Genomic DNA, 15,269 nt, shown 5'->3' on the forward strand with positions numbered 1-15,269 from the left:
TATATTTGTTTTTAATATTTCTGGTCGAATTCGGGTTCAAATACGGATAATATCAACCATATCAGATAAGATAGGATTAGATGTCGACATTATAAATATACGATTTAAGTATTTGAATACGGATACGGAATCGGATATTGAATATTCAGATTTGAATATGGACAGATCTAAACCTCTCTAAACGAATTCGGACTCGAATACGGTCAGAAAATATCTTTACCATTTTCATCCCTAGTCCTCCGAGTTCCATCCCTAGTCCTCCGAGTTCGAGCGGTGACCAGAGCTGCAACTAAGCTGGCTCAGGCCTGGCTCCACTCGAACGGCCGATTTGGCCGTTCGAAGCTGGCCTGGCTATTGGCTGGAACATTGTAGCCTGGCCCCAAACCGGATTCAAGCAACCAAACACCTAAATTTTGGCCCAAAGAAGCCATAGCCAGACCTGGACTGCAACCAAACACACCCTAAGCCAACGACAGCTTAAGACATGGGGCACAGGACACAGTACGGGCTCCCGTTAAAATGAATCTGTAAAGAGTGAGTACAACACACATCAACCTTTACATTGCGTTCACTAATTCTGATGCGGTGAAAACCAAAAATCTACCATCCAACTTTCACCTCCAGCTCCCCACTCCCCTTTTCATGTCAGACTAACCTTCTAACAAAGAGCCCACTCCAACATAGCTTGTACACCAGGCAGCCCATCTTCGGGTGCCTAGGTGAAATGGACCGCTTACTTCCCGTATCCTACAATTGGGAAGTAGTGGATGAAATGGGAAAAAAAAGAAGAGAAAAAAAGAATATGGGGTGGAACACTGTCAAATATACTTTACACAATCACTGAGCTTCTGCCAGAGCCATAAGAGAAGAAGCTTCAGAGATGTTATAGCCAGAAAGACTTCTTCTCGCCATATCCTGTGCAAGGAACACCCTTCTCTTCTTCTTCCCTTTTGCTAAAAAGGGTCTGGTCTGAACAATCCAGACCCGCTCCACAAGCTGTGTTGTACAATTCGCATGCAGAGTAGCATACCCGGAGCCTGTTGTCTCCATCCTCATCACAACGTTGAATTGAGATCTGATAAGAGAAGTTCAATCAGAAACATACATTTGCTGATATCATATTAACATTAATATTTATTTTCACATGACTCAAGTAATATGATTGACAGCACTTGACAAAGATCAAGGACAAGGATACCTACTTACAAGTAGATTAATAACCGACTTCTCACTAGCTAGTTATACCGGTTTAAGTAGAGTGCTCGTGCGCAGGTAGTTAACACAAGTAGCTTAGTAGCACCAGTAGCTAACACAAGCTAGAATGTGCTACCTATTGCTCATCTAGTGTGGCACTGTTCATGAATTTATTTAGTAAGAATGAGCAAAAGCCTAATCCAGAAATGAGTATGCAATGGCAAGCTTAAGTTTGTCAAGTATTTGAAAAAAAAAAAACTTCAGCAAAAATCATGATAAAATGAAGAGAAATGGTCAAAGAAAGCAGTACCCAGCAGGCCAGCCGCTTTGCAGCTGCTGCACAATTGGCATTGTTGAAGAAGTTAAGGAAGGTCCGCCCACTTGGCATCAATCTATTGTAATTTGGCACCAGAACTACAGTTTCAAGCTGCTGCAATATACTGAGTTCACTTGGCGCACAATGCTGCCCCTCTGAATCTCTAACAAGTACATCATGACACATTGACAGACTGGGCAGTATTGCAGAACCCTTCTGACATGTGTAGCCCGCATAATCTGAACAACGGAATTCACATTTACCATTATCACAAACCCCTCCATGTAAACTACATTGTTCATCGCAAACCGCTGCATAAAAAGAAAGAAGGATGTTACTTCTTGCTTGCATGAATAAGAACAACATGAAGATAAGGCATTTCTTTCATCACACAATTCAAAATTCATTACTCCAACATGACAAATGTCAGGCAAAACATTCTACCATGTCATAAATCTTATGAATTCAACCAAGCCATCAATGTGTAAATGGTAAATATGTCCTCCCTTCCAGCCAACAATGCTTGTCGCATTTGACTTTGCATGGTCTTCTATGCATATCTTTGATAAAAAATATCTTCTAGGATATATATTCTTAAAATCCTCCAAATTTATGATATTTTGCAAGTATGTTCCAATAAAAATTTACACATATTTTGCATGTCTCCAAACTAAATGATCTAAAAGTTTTGACGTTGTAGTTTTCAAGGTTTGACCAAATCTTATCCTCATCGAAATGTTTTTGTAACTAGAGAGTAGTAAGAAGAAATCAGTAGTTAAAGTTTCACCTGTTGAGCAGTCAATCCCTGTCCATCCACTTTGACATTCACAGATCCCATTAGCTTTGCATATACCATGGTTAGTGCACTTGTCTGGGCAAGATCCTGTCCACCGACAATAGTGAATTTGTGAGGTATTATAAGGGAATGAACACTTCAAGGTGACTGCAATTTTCAACAGTTTCTGAACACCACAATTCACGATATCAATTTTGCAAGGATAAACACATTATGTGTAGTTAACACTACTGATAAAAGTGGTAGATACTTACGTGCTGCCTATTTCTTTCATCCTGGTTGACAAATGACAATACAACAGAAACCTAAATGCCATTTTCTGACCTAAGCTACTATGTGACAAATTGCTGGACTCTGAATATCCTTGAACACCCCACTCTTTTTTTTTAAGATACCCTTTTCCTAAGTAGATGCCAATTTGGAATTTCTACATTCAATGACAAATTGACAACAGCTTTGACCATTCAAATACACAAATATTCAAATCTATCATGTGAAAAATCAATATTTGTAGATTTGTCATTGAAGTACCTCCCTAATATTATAAAATTTTCATGATCATTTCTAGCATAGTATTTCTATAAACAATTAACAGAACATTGTAATATCTTCTTAATACAGAAATAGTAGAACGCTAGAGAAGTTTCAAAGAAAGTGATAATTAGAAGAAAAACACATATCTGATGTCATTGTGAAGGAAATAGAAGCCAAGGGGAAACATATACTCACTTCTGCTGCAGTCATGACCATGAAAACCAGGAAAGCAGTGACAAGTTCCATCAATGCAGTCACCGTTAAAACTGCATGACTTTGGACATTGGCCAGTCACTGGAACTGGTACAGTAGTACACAACTCATGATACACCGGGCAAATTAATTCCCCTTCAGAGCAAAAGTAACTTCTATGAGAAAAAGACAAATTGATTTGATACACCTTAAGTAACAACCCTCACCATTGAATCCTGGAAATTGAACAGGCCCACCGGATTGTGGACATGACTTCCAGATCCCATCAACAGCAACCTAAACAAGCATGGATTTGAGAACACAGCACAAGGTAAACTTTAGGGAAAAAAAAGTTAGGAAGCACCTCTAGGTTGACATCAGATGTAACAATGCACTCGACCAGGAAAAAGTAAGATAATATCACTAAAAAATAGAAAACCCAATTATTTAAACTGTTGAAAGGGTCGTCTTCAATAATCACCCCAAATTCTTAAGGCATGCAACTGAAATTTTTTTCTTGAATACGCAGAAGCACTGAGTAGCATTGTATTAAGAAGAAGAGTTAAATATTTTCAAGAACCCCACACCACTCCTACAACTGTGGCCCTGTTTGGATCCACTCAACTAAAGTTGACCTAGCTAAAATTTCAAAGCTACAATTTAGCCAGCTAAAAGTTCTCCCAGCTAAATTTTAGCTGGGGTGTTTGGATCCTCCAGCTAATAGACTAAGCTAAACTTTAGCTGCGTTTGGCTGGGTTGAAGCAGCTAAACTCAGCTAAACTTTAGCTGGGCCGTTTGGATCCTTAGCAGCTAAATTTAGCCAGCTAAAGTTTAGTTGGTGGATCCAAACAGGCCCTATACTTATGGTAATCACAATGCAGATCACAATTAATAAAAACATTCCAGCAGAAAATACAAATAGAATTCGGCAGAAATGAAACCTAAGACAATGGAAATGATGCAAAGCAAACTCAAGTGAGATGATGGGATGAAGTGTATTCACCTCTAGTGAGTTATTCGTACAGCGATGCTGATAACAGCCATTTCCTTGGGTCATAGATCCCCGTACAAACCCAGTTCGCACTAGAGTTGAGGCCATGCACCTGCTCATTAACAAATTCAAAATTATTACAACACAACTAGTGGATGTAGTTGTGCATATATCCAAATAGTTTGCAGGTGATGTCACCTCGAATTACTTCCTCGCACTTCACCTAACATTCTGTCAGGCGCCCGTGCACTATTTACATCAGTGCATGAACCATCAGAATAAGCAACATAGTATGTGCAGTAGTCTGCTAATGAAGACTGACCACCTGCAGACATCAAATTCGTAACATATGATATATGCAAGAGAATAAGTACAGCATACTACAATTCAGACCTCAAATCCAATTAATAAAAGACGATCAGAAATCATAGCAACTGAAGATATCACGAAAGGAGCATTGACTCTAGAAACTCTACAACAAGGGGGCACAAGCAAGCGATGTAAAATATACAGGTTAATTCACTAGACCATATACTAGAAACAGGTGTCTCTGCCTGTTACCATATAATTGTCGTTGCACCATAAATCTGTCATGACCGGGAACACGTACCAGCGCAGGCATCAGGGCTGAGGGGCTGGTACGCGGGCACCGATCACCACGGCCTGGGCCAGCAGTCGCCCTGGGCTATTTCAGTTGATAGGATCCTAAAGTTTAGGAAGTCGTTTGATTAGCTAGATATTTGGTTAAGTGAGATTTGAGTTTGTTGAGATTCTTGTATAAGTATGGAACACTACTGTTGGAATGAGATAGCCAGGGATTGAGATCTAATCTCTTTCTCTTGCCCCTGGCGGGTTACCCTGCACCTCCTCTGTTCTCTGTCTCGTTCCAGAGTCAAGCACGGCGCCGCCTGTACGACGTCGTGCCTTCAAACCCCGACCTCCAATCTCCCACTCCTACCCCCTACGTTCCATAGTCCGTAACAATCTGGTATCGGAGACTATGGCTTCGTCGGGCGTGCCTGCCGCCGCCGCTGCTCCCGCCACCACCGCTCCCGCCTCTCCCGCGCCCACCACCGCACCCCCGCCATCGCCCAACGCCCAGGCCGCCATCGCCGAGTCTCTCGCGGCCCTCACTACCGCGGTGCAGAGCCTGCAGCGGCAGATGGGCGACATGGCCCTCCGCCTGACGGCCGTCGAGCGCGGGCCAGCGGCCTCTGCAACGCCCGCACTCCAGTACTCTGCTCCGCTGCTCCTCCAATACGGCATGCCTGGCTACGGAGGGATCCCAGCCCCGAGACCTGTGATCTCGGAGCTCCCTTCGACGGCTCTGCCAGCGACATCTGCACCCGGCACTCAGCAGGCGGCTTCCTCTACGGTCGACGCGGGCGTCGGATCGACCCAGCCGCCCCTGACAGGGTTGCCGATCCAGTCCATCCCGTTCCCACACTCCCCGTCGCCGCTGCCTTCCCTCTCGTCCATCATGAACGAGCCGATCATGTCGTCAGCCACGGTGGTTCACGAGTCGCCATCGCGTTACCACCAGCCACCATCGCCTGAAGGGTCCGGGGTGCCGCGCTTCCACAAATTGTCCTTCCCGGTCTATGATGGCAAGGAAGACCCCCTGGGATGGCTCAACCGCTGTGAATCCTTCTTCCGGGGACAGCAAACTCGGGAGGCAGACAAGGTCTGGCTTGCGTCCTTCCACATGACCGGCAGCGCCCAGCAATGGTTCTATGTCCTTGAGCGCGACGCTGGTCGGCCGTCTTGGGACGCGTTTCGGCTGCTCTGCCACCAGCGCTTCGGGCCGGCGTTGTCTACCAATCACCTCGCCGACCTCGCGCGCCTGCCGTTTTCCTCGACCGTCGACGCCTATATGGAGGCGTTCCAGGCGCGTCTAGCGCACGCCGGCCATCTGCACCCTCTACAGCAGGCGCAATTGTTCACCGGCGGCCTTCCTGAACATATTCGTGTCGACGTCGAGCTACATGAGCCTCAGGACCTCCACCGCGCCATGCGCTTGGCGCGCGCGTATGAGCGCAGGAACGCACCGCTCGCCCTCCCAGCTCCACCAACCCGGCCTCCCCGTCGCAACCATCTTGGCCAGAATGCTCTGCCGGCGCCCGGGGCGGCATCAACTACACCAGCACCGGCGGCACGGCCGTTCAAGCGTCTGACACCAGCTGAGATGAGCGAGCGGCGCAAACAGGGGCTCTGTTATAACTGTGATGAGCCATATGTACAAGGCCATAAGTGTGCCCGCTTGTTCTATCTTGAGGCCTCAGATTACATTGTGGAAGAGCCAGAGGAGTCTGAGGATGAGGAGCAGTCAGGTGCAGCATCCAGCGAGCCTACAGTGGCCACGATCTCCCTCGCAGCGATTGCAGGCGTCCGAACTGAAGATACAATGCAAGTGTACATCACCTTGGGCAATGAGCAGTTTGTGGCTCTCTTGGATTCAGGCTCCACGCATAATTTCATCAGAGGCGACGTCGCTCGCCGTGTTGGCCTGCACTCCTCAGCATGCCCGGGCAGGGGCGTGATTGTGGCCAATGGAGACCGTGTGGAGTGCACTGGACTGGCCCGTGACGTTGGTGTACGCATTGCAGATGAATTTTTCAGTGTCGACTGCTATTCCATTCCACTGGATAAGTGGGACATGATTCTGGGAGTGACCTTCCTGCGCACACTGGGGCCTATTCTATGGGACTTTGATGATCTATGCATGGCTTTCACCAGGGAGGGGCGGCGTGTCTTCTGGCGGGGTATCGGCTCGACCCGCCATGATGTTCAGTCCACTCGACGCCTAAATAGCCTCCGTTCCTCGGCGCCCGCTTTGTTGGACAAGCTGTTACAGTCGTTCGACGATGTCTTCGCCACGCCTCAGGGTCTGCCACCTGCCCGCGCTTGTGATCACCGCATACACTTGCTTCCCAACTCAGCGCCTGTGGCAGTGCGCCCCTATCGATACCCTCAGTTACAGAAGGATGAATTGGAATCACAGTGTGCTGCCATGCTACAGCAAGGGGTGATCAGACCCAGCACATCTGCTTTTTCGGCTCCTGTTCTTCTTGTCAAGAAACAAGATGGCTCCTGGCGCTTTTGCGTGGACTACCGCGCCCTTAATAAGCTGACAGTCAAGGATAAATTTCCCATACCGGTGGTCGAGGAGCTGCTGGATGAACTGCAAGGGGCGCGTTTCTTCACCAAACTTGATTTGCGGTCTGGATATCACCAGGTTCGGATGCATGAGGCTGATATTGAGAAGACCGCCTTCCGAACACATGAGGGCCACTTTGAATTCCTGGTGATGCCGTTTGGACTCACCAACGCTCCGGCCACCTTCCAGAGCCTCATGAACTCAGTCCTGAGACCCTTCCTGCGCAAGTTTGTTCTGGTATTCTTTGATGATATCTTGATTTATAGCCCATCTTGGTCTGCTCACTTGCAACACATCAATGCCGTCTTGTCTGCCCTCCGCGAACATCACCTTCGTCTCAAGCAGTCCAAGTGTTCCTTTGCCACATCCTCAGTCCACTATTTGGGACACGTCATCTCTGGGGACGGGGTGGCTATGGACCAGGAGAAGGTCGCTGCGGTGGTCAGCTGGCCACAGCCGCGTTCGGTGCGGGGCCTCCGAGGATTCCTCGGCCTTGCTGGTTATTACCGCCGATTCATCAAGAACTATGGCGCCATTGCAGCACCTTTGACAGCCCTCCTCAAGAAGGAGGCTTTCTCCTGGACAGAGGAAACAACGGCGGCATTCAGTTCTCTCAAACACGCCCTCTCCACAGCCCCAGTTCTTCAGCTACCCGATTTTGACAAAGTTTTCACCGTGGACTGTGATGCTTCGGGCACTGGTTTCGGTGCAGTCCTCCATCAGGGTTCGGGTGCCCTGGCATTCTTCAGCAGACCCTTTGCTGCCAGACACCTCAAGTTGGCTGCGTATGAAAGAGAATTGATTGGCCTCGTACAAGCTGTCAGACACTGGAGGCCATATCTTTGGGGCAGACACTTTGTTGTGAGGACTGATCACTATGCGCTGAAATTTATGATTGATCAACGTTTGTCTACTGTTCCTCAACATCAATGGGTTAGCAAGTTATTCGGTTATGACTTCGCGGTGGAATATCGCCCAGGCACCCTCAATGTCGTCGCTGACGCACTGTCTAGGCGCGAGGAGGAAGCAGTACAGCTGAACATTCTCACTGGTCCGTCCTTTGGTCTGTTTGAGGACCTTCGCCAAGAGCTGCAGTCCAATGCTGAACTCCGCGCCCTCCGTGACTCTATCGTCGCCACTCGCGGTGCCCCCTGGCAGGTCGTCAACGGCCTCATCATGCGCGGCAATAAGGTGTTCATTCCTACTGGGTCGGCTGCCCTCCCGGTAGTTTTGGAGCTGGCCCATACTGCTGGGCATGAGGGGACACAGAAGACTTTGCATCGGCTGCGGCAGGACTTTGTGATAGATCACGACCGGCGGCTCGTGCGTGACTTTGTTAATTCCTGTCTCACCTGCCAGCGTAACAAAACTGAGCATCTGCACCCTGCTGGATTGCTCCAGCCCTTGGAAGTGCCATCTCAAGTGTGGTCTGACATATCCCTAGATTTTGTGGAGGGATTGCCTCGGGTCCATGGCAAAAGTGTCATCTTAACGGTCGTTGACAGATTCTCCAAGCAGGCACACTTCCTGGCACTCAGTCACCCTTATACAGCAGTGACTGTGGCTAAATCATTCTTCGAAGGCATTGTCAGACTTCATGGCTTCCCAACTTCTATTGTCAGCGATCGGGACCCGGTGTTTACTGGGAACGTTTGGAAGGACCTCTTCAAGCTTGCTGGAGTGAAGTTGCGGATGAGTACAGCCTTCCACCCGCAGACTGATGGACAATCAGAGGTGGTCAATCGCACAATTGCTATGTACCTGCGGTGTCTCACTGGCGATCGTCCACGTTCCTGGCTGGACTGGCTGCCATGGGCCGAGTATTGCTACAACACTTCCTTCCATTCAGCGCTTCGCACGTCACCATTCGAGGTAGTGTATGGCCGGCCTCCGCCGGCCCTGCTGTCCTATACTGCAGGTACAGCGCGGACAGAAGCTGCTGAGACCCAGATGCGTGATTGCGATGCGTTTCTGGCGGATGTTCGCGAACGGCTGCTGCAAGCGCAGGAGTATGCCAAGAAGCACTATGATGCTCGCCACCGGCCTCTGGAGTTTCAGGTCGACGACTGGGTGCTGCTTCGCATTCTCCATCGTCCGGCGCAATCGTTGGTGCCGGGCTTCCGTGGCAAGCTCAGCCCACGCTTCGCCGGGCCCTTTCAGGTGGTGGAGCGCGTGGGCGACGTCGCCTACCGTCTACGTTTGCCGGAGGGCGCCCGCATCCATGATGTGTTTCATGTGGGCGTCCTTAAACCCTTCCGGGGCACTCCTCCGACAGCACCTCCGGCGCTGCCTCCGCTGCACAATGGGCGTCTTCTTCACCAACCAGCTCGCGTCCTCCGTTCACAGCTGCGCCGGGGTGTGTGGCATGTGCTGGTACAGTGGGCGACAATGCCTGAAGCTGAAGCCACCTGGGAACCGGTGCCTGCTTTTCGCGCCTTATTCCCTTCGTTTCAGCTCGCGGACGAGCTGTTTCCCAAGGAGGGGAGAGATGTCATGACCGGGAACACGTACCAGCGCAGGCATCAGGGCTGAGGGGCTGGTACGCGGGCACCGATCACCACGGCCTGGGCCAGCAGTCGCCCTGGGCTATTTCAGTTGATAGGATCCTAAAGTTTAGGAAGTCGTTTGATTAGCTAGATATTTGGTTAAGTGAGATTTGAGTTTGTTGAGATTCTTGTATAAGTATGGAACACTACTGTTGGAATGAGATAGCCAGGGATTGAGATCTAATCTCTTTCTCTTGCCCCTGGCGGGTTACCCTGCACCTCCTCTGTTCTCTGTCTCGTTCCAGAGTCAAGCACGGCGCCGCCTGTACGACGTCGTGCCTTCAAACCCCGACCTCCAATCTCCCACTCCTACCCCCTACGTTCCATAGTCCGTAACAAAATCACTGCTAGGTGGGTGCACACAAGTCATCATTTTTCGGAACCATGCAAATAAAAGGTGCTACTTGTCACTTGTGGAAAGGATTGATAACCCAGTAGAAGATATCTGTCCAAACTTACATATGTGATGAGTTTTGCCATTCTGTTATTCAATGTGGATATGTATAGTTTATAAAAGGCACCATCGTGGCTACTGTTTATAAATGGGAGATCAGATGAGGTGAAATAATGTTGTTTAATGATAGTGTTCATTAAAGTATTCCAACAGCGTAAACAAATTAAGAATCAATCATGTCCCTTTTGTCTGTTATTTTATTGTTGTGTACTTGTGTGGATGAGAGGATTTGGGTTTTTTTTTTGGGGGGGGGGGGATTGATTCCAACCTTGGTTTGAGAACTACTTAGATTTTGTTATTCAGAAATACATATAATGATTACTTTATGCTAAATACCAACTACGTGCAAACAATAATCACGTCTAACTATCTTCACCAAATCTTAGCCTTGATCTAAATCAAGTTACCTTGATCCCTACAACTCAAACCAAATGCTGTATACATTTCGAACACACAAAACGGTTCTTTGTATTCTATGACCTCTGCTTTAATTAAACTAGAAAAGACTCAAAGGAGTGTAAGAAAACATAAATCTTTGTGAAGTTTCCATTTAATATAATTCAGCATCCTGTTTAATATCATAAACGAAATCATATATGCTACATTTGGGCATACCTTTATTGCCTTGGGGAAAATATTGAGCCCATTTGGGCAAGTCCCCACTATAGCTTACTATAGGGCAGTAACCTTCTGCCTCCCTATTATATGTGCATCCTGATAGTTGGGTTGTATTGCAATGGTATGCCCCTTTCCATGAGTTGCAAGGAGATATAACAAACTCTGTTCCCTGATTCCGACCCCAATCTAAATGTTCTGCCATGCTGTAATTAGCTTGATACCATCCACTGTCCTCCAGTAATGCTAAAGTCATCCTTGAAACCACTGATCTTGTATCAACTGACCCAGTCATGATCTCATTCATTAAGAGCCTCTTCTCCCAATGTGAACCTAATAGTATATCAAATGCCAAAAACAAATGAATGTGTTCAGAAACTTGCACGATGCAGACATATATCAGTGAATGCAAAAAAAAAGGAAAGAAAATAAAAATAAAAAACTATAAAGGACTCATGTTATCTACCTGAGGTGCCCCTGCCTCCCCCGTCTTCCAATTCTAACCCAGTGAAGTTTTGGGAAAATGCCTAGCACAAGACAAAAAATGGTTAGTTTATATAAAGTAGTTTCCTAAGTAAGGAGCGTGAAACTAATTAACTGTCACTAATGACTAAATTAACTTCTTCACATCTTTAGTTAGAACTTACTCCATAGTGATGTCTCGCGTGCATGACAACCCGTGGTAGCACAACACGAGTAACCATTCTTCCAAGCTTTTCGTCCAAAGTTTGAACAGTGACCTGAGGGAACAAATAGATAAACATAGATTAGAGAAGAATATTGGTCGTTAAGCTAAGCATGCCACACTGTGTGGAATTTTATTCTTTTTGTCCAGTAAACATTCACTCAGAAGTACGGAGGTCATGTTCTCAAATTCTTCAGCAGTCATTGAGTTGCCGGCATAGATTTTACCATAAATGTCATCGTGAACTGGTTGCCCAACATGTGACAAAGTTTATAGGCCTTTCTCAACTTGCTTATATTTATTATCTCAGAAACCAAGTCATGGTGATTATTAGCAGCATAAACACTCAACAATCTCAGATTTTCCTATACAGACCAATGAAATCTTAACTCCCAAGGCTCCAACTTATAAGCACCTGTAAGCAAATTCTATTTAACCATTCTCAGGCTTGTCTCTTGACTGTAAGACCTCGTATTAGCACTATAGGGTAACTGCCAGATAGATTACTCTAGGAACCAACAAAGTTGACATCACCCATCGAATTGCTAGCGCTTTAGTCACGGAAACATTAAAAGCAGGTTGAAGTGTTGCAGCCCAAATTTTAATAAGGTAATAATGCTGAGCATTAGGGTCTCCTTTAAGCAAAAGAAAATATATCACAAGAATAAAGTGGGAAATATATTGTTATACCTGACCACGTCTCCTTTTTCTTTCATCACGAAAATGTGTGAAGGCATGAGGATCAAACCCTAGAACATGCATAACCTCATGTATTAGAGTAGCTGAAAGTAATGTTTCGGCTTCAGCTGTCAAATGACGAGGGGCCACATTAACATGTCCTAAAAGCAGACAGAGGATGTAGGTAGGGTCAGAACAACACTAGAAACTCCTGACATGTGGATGTTGTGCATTATGGTGTTGGTTCACAAACCTGCAATGGCCCGACCCCACTGGTCACGTTCGCAGGCCACAGCCCATGCAAGGGTGTTACCTGTCGTTGGTCTAGTTGTTACTAAGAGGACTAAATCAGCATTAGCAACACCGTCTGAAATTGAGGGGAGATTCACATGTCAATATAGACTATAGAGTCAGGAAATTAACAGGCAAGATTGATAAACTGATCCACTAAAACTGAAAGTTACCTTCCACATATGCATGGGGTAGTTGTACACCTCCATCCTGACCACAAGCTGAGTACCCACTGAGCCGTAGGTTCCCCTTGACAGGTTCAACAGCTAGAGCCTTTCTAAACCACTCTACTGTTTGTCCCAGTGCCTGTTAAATGGCTCAATTCAACAACAAAACAGAAGTCAGGACAACATGGAAATGGGGATATGAAAGTTACATCTTCTATGGCAGTCAAGTGTTTGGTATGCTTTTAACTGAACCTGCAGAGAGACAACAAAAGCACAAGAACTGCACCTTCCGGAGACGTTGCTTCTTGTCCTCCCCAGCTATGTCCTCAAGGGTGCAATTGTACCAGCAGTCTCCCACCAGTGGTGGATCGCCATGAGGATCGCATATAGGTGTTCCTGGTGTTGACGGTACAGGAGGTTCGCCAAGCTACCAAATAGACAACAAATTCAATTCTACTACTCTGATAAAATAGCTGCTGGCACAATGAGAAAGTAATGTGACAAACTGACCTTCACAATGTCGCCAACATTTTTACAATCCCGGTCAGGCGAGTGGCCGACGGCATCATAATTGAGGTATATTCGTATTGGCTTCCTGTCATTCTTCTGTGGAGCACGCCAAGACGACACGCCCAACAAGTGCCGTCCTCTTACACGCTCCACTTTCCCCCGAGACTCATGGTACACTTGTGGCATGACAGAGTACTCCTTCTGCCCAGCTCGTCGCCGCTGATGTAGTATCTCATCATGGATGCAGGAGTGGCTAAGGTAGACATCCTTTTCTCCCACTTCGACATCTTGTGGAAACAATGCTTTGCTTTCACCAGAATCCGCACCAGCTCCTCGAGTCCAGACTAGAACCAACACAATCTGCAACACGAGAAAATAATGATAGAGAAAAACATCAAGATCAATACAAAAGCACCACTCCTTCCAATGGTACTTGACAGCAACTTATAAGAACCCCAAATATTCACAAACTGAGAGAGCAAACGTCAAGAAATCCACATAAATGATCAAACCCTGGTGTACCTAAACCTGGTCTCGGCCCAAGCATCCAAAAATAGCTCAGAGAGACTGAGACACACGAAACTTGGTCGTTGCCCCAATAGTGCGCAGAGAAACAGTAAAACCCTACGCAACAGGAAGCCAAATCTCCCAAATCAACCTCCAAACACGAGACGCGCATCAGCCAATAGAAATCCACTAAGAGCTCGTTGAAACCCTCGAAGTTTCCCGACCATTCCGCCCCAAATCTGCTCCGAGTACTCAGCTCCCGACGCCCGCCCGCCCGCCAACCCGTACCGGATCGAAGCAGCAGCTCACCTCGACGCTGACGAGCCAAAGCACCCTCCCGCGCCAGCCGCGGGGCGGTACCCCGGCCTCCATGTACGCAGCCGCCCGCAGCGCTCAGCCACTCCCATTCAGGGCCTCGCCCGCGACGCCGCGGCCGCGAGCCACCGTGTCATCGCCCGCGCAAATCCACCCGTCCGCCTGCGCCCTCCGCCCTGAAGCCCGCGCCTCGCCTCGCCGCGCCGCCGCGGACGGGTCCCGCGCCGCGCAGCGCCGAGCCCCACGGGACCCGCGCGAAAGCGCACGCGCAACCACCGCAGCCCGGCCTCGGCGGCCGGCCGCTGGAGCGGATCGAGGCCGGCCGGCCGCGCGGGCGGCGCCGGAATGATTAGGGTTTGGTGGAGGGGAGGGGGAGCCGCGGGAAGCAGCTGGCTGCCCGCCCAACGCCAACGCGCGCAGAGGGCTGGGCAAGGGGAGAAGGCGACGCGGGGGGTGAGGTGTGCGGGAGTGGTGGTGGATTTAGTCGTGAAGGCTACTAAGCAGGAGAGGGGACAGTGAGGAGAGGAGGGAAAGACAGAAGCCAGCCAGCGAGCCAACAGAGCCGATATCTTATTATTATATTATATATTAATAATAATATAAGGTTAATTAAACCGGGGAAAAGGATTTACAGGATTTAATTAATTACGTACTGTTAGTATTTCTGTCTCCTTCCTCGCGCTGTCCGCAGCTCGCATTTTGTACCCTACCGGAGAATGCAGAGGTCGGGAAGAAAAGGGCGCGAGCTGGGCCGTATTTGCGGCCGCGTGCCACCGATCCGGCCAGCCCGGCGGTTGGGGTAGCCGCACGCACCGCACGGACGGGACGGGGTTTCGGGCGGAGGAGACGCGGAGCCGTATCGGTTGTTTTGTACCGTTGCGGCGAGTCGGCAACGGTGGCAGCCTGCAGGGCCTCAACTCGTTTGAACTTTTGCGATCTCGTTCGGCAGATTCTGCTGGGCGGCCCCCTAACTTCCTCCCGTCTTTTCAAAGATGGATGGATGAAAGCAGCACGAAAACCCCTGATAGCGAAGCCGTACTGTTTTTTTTTCCTACCAGAAAAAACTCATCTTGCAATTCCTGCACTTAGACTGACCGTTGTTAATTACCCCGTTGGCCCGTTCTAAAGAAGAAACTAATTAAAGCAACTGGGAACACCCACAAGTTTTACGCAAAGTCTTTAAACCTGCAGCGGAGTACGTACGTGCAGTAGTTCGTATCAACCGTTGCCCGTACCGGTGTACGAGTACGAAACGAGCTTTGCTTGGGGGTTTTCCCTCTGCCCTGAATGCTGAACCGCACGCTCCATCAGAAAAGCAGCG

At 48.2% G+C, this 15,269-nt stretch overlaps 1 protein-coding gene across 1 annotated transcript; it reads right to left on the bottom strand.

The window, feature by feature from the left end:
- Positions 412-14,456, bottom strand: LOC8059951. Its single transcript, XM_002466471.2, has 16 exons — positions 13,943-14,456; positions 13,127-13,486; positions 12,903-13,043; positions 12,623-12,755; positions 12,412-12,525; positions 12,171-12,319; positions 11,443-11,535; positions 11,262-11,322; positions 10,796-11,128; positions 4,222-4,348; positions 4,036-4,135; positions 3,260-3,329; positions 3,036-3,188; positions 2,298-2,393; positions 1,505-1,821; positions 412-1,075 (listed from the first exon to the last, which is right to left on the bottom strand). The coding sequence occupies exons 1-16, from the start codon at positions 14,003-14,005 to the stop codon at positions 884-886; spliced, it is 2,502 nt and encodes an 833-aa protein (XP_002466516.1). The 5' UTR covers positions 14,006-14,456; the 3' UTR covers positions 412-883.

Source organism: Sorghum bicolor, chromosome 1 (assembly GCF_000003195.3).
Source record: "Sorghum bicolor cultivar BTx623 chromosome 1, Sorghum_bicolor_NCBIv3, whole genome shotgun sequence".
Classification (NCBI taxonomy): Eukaryota; Viridiplantae; Streptophyta; class Magnoliopsida; order Poales; family Poaceae; genus Sorghum; species Sorghum bicolor.

What these genes read in the sequence shown, in the direction of transcription:
- LOC8059951 (XM_002466471.2), bottom strand. Translation starts at nt 14,005, where the DNA reads ATGGAGGCCGGGGTACCGCCCCGCGGCTGGCGCGGGAGGGTGCTTTGG. An exon ending in TTTGGCTCGTCAGCGTCGAG is followed by an intron (nt 13,487 to 13,942) that starts GTGAGCTGCTGC and finishes CTCGTGTTGCAG; the next exon opens with ATTGTGTTGGTTCTAGTCTG. An exon ending in AGGGATTGACTGCTCAACAG is followed by an intron (nt 1,822 to 2,297) that starts GTGAAACTTTAA and finishes CTTTTTATGCAG; the next exon opens with CGGTTTGCGATGAACAATGT.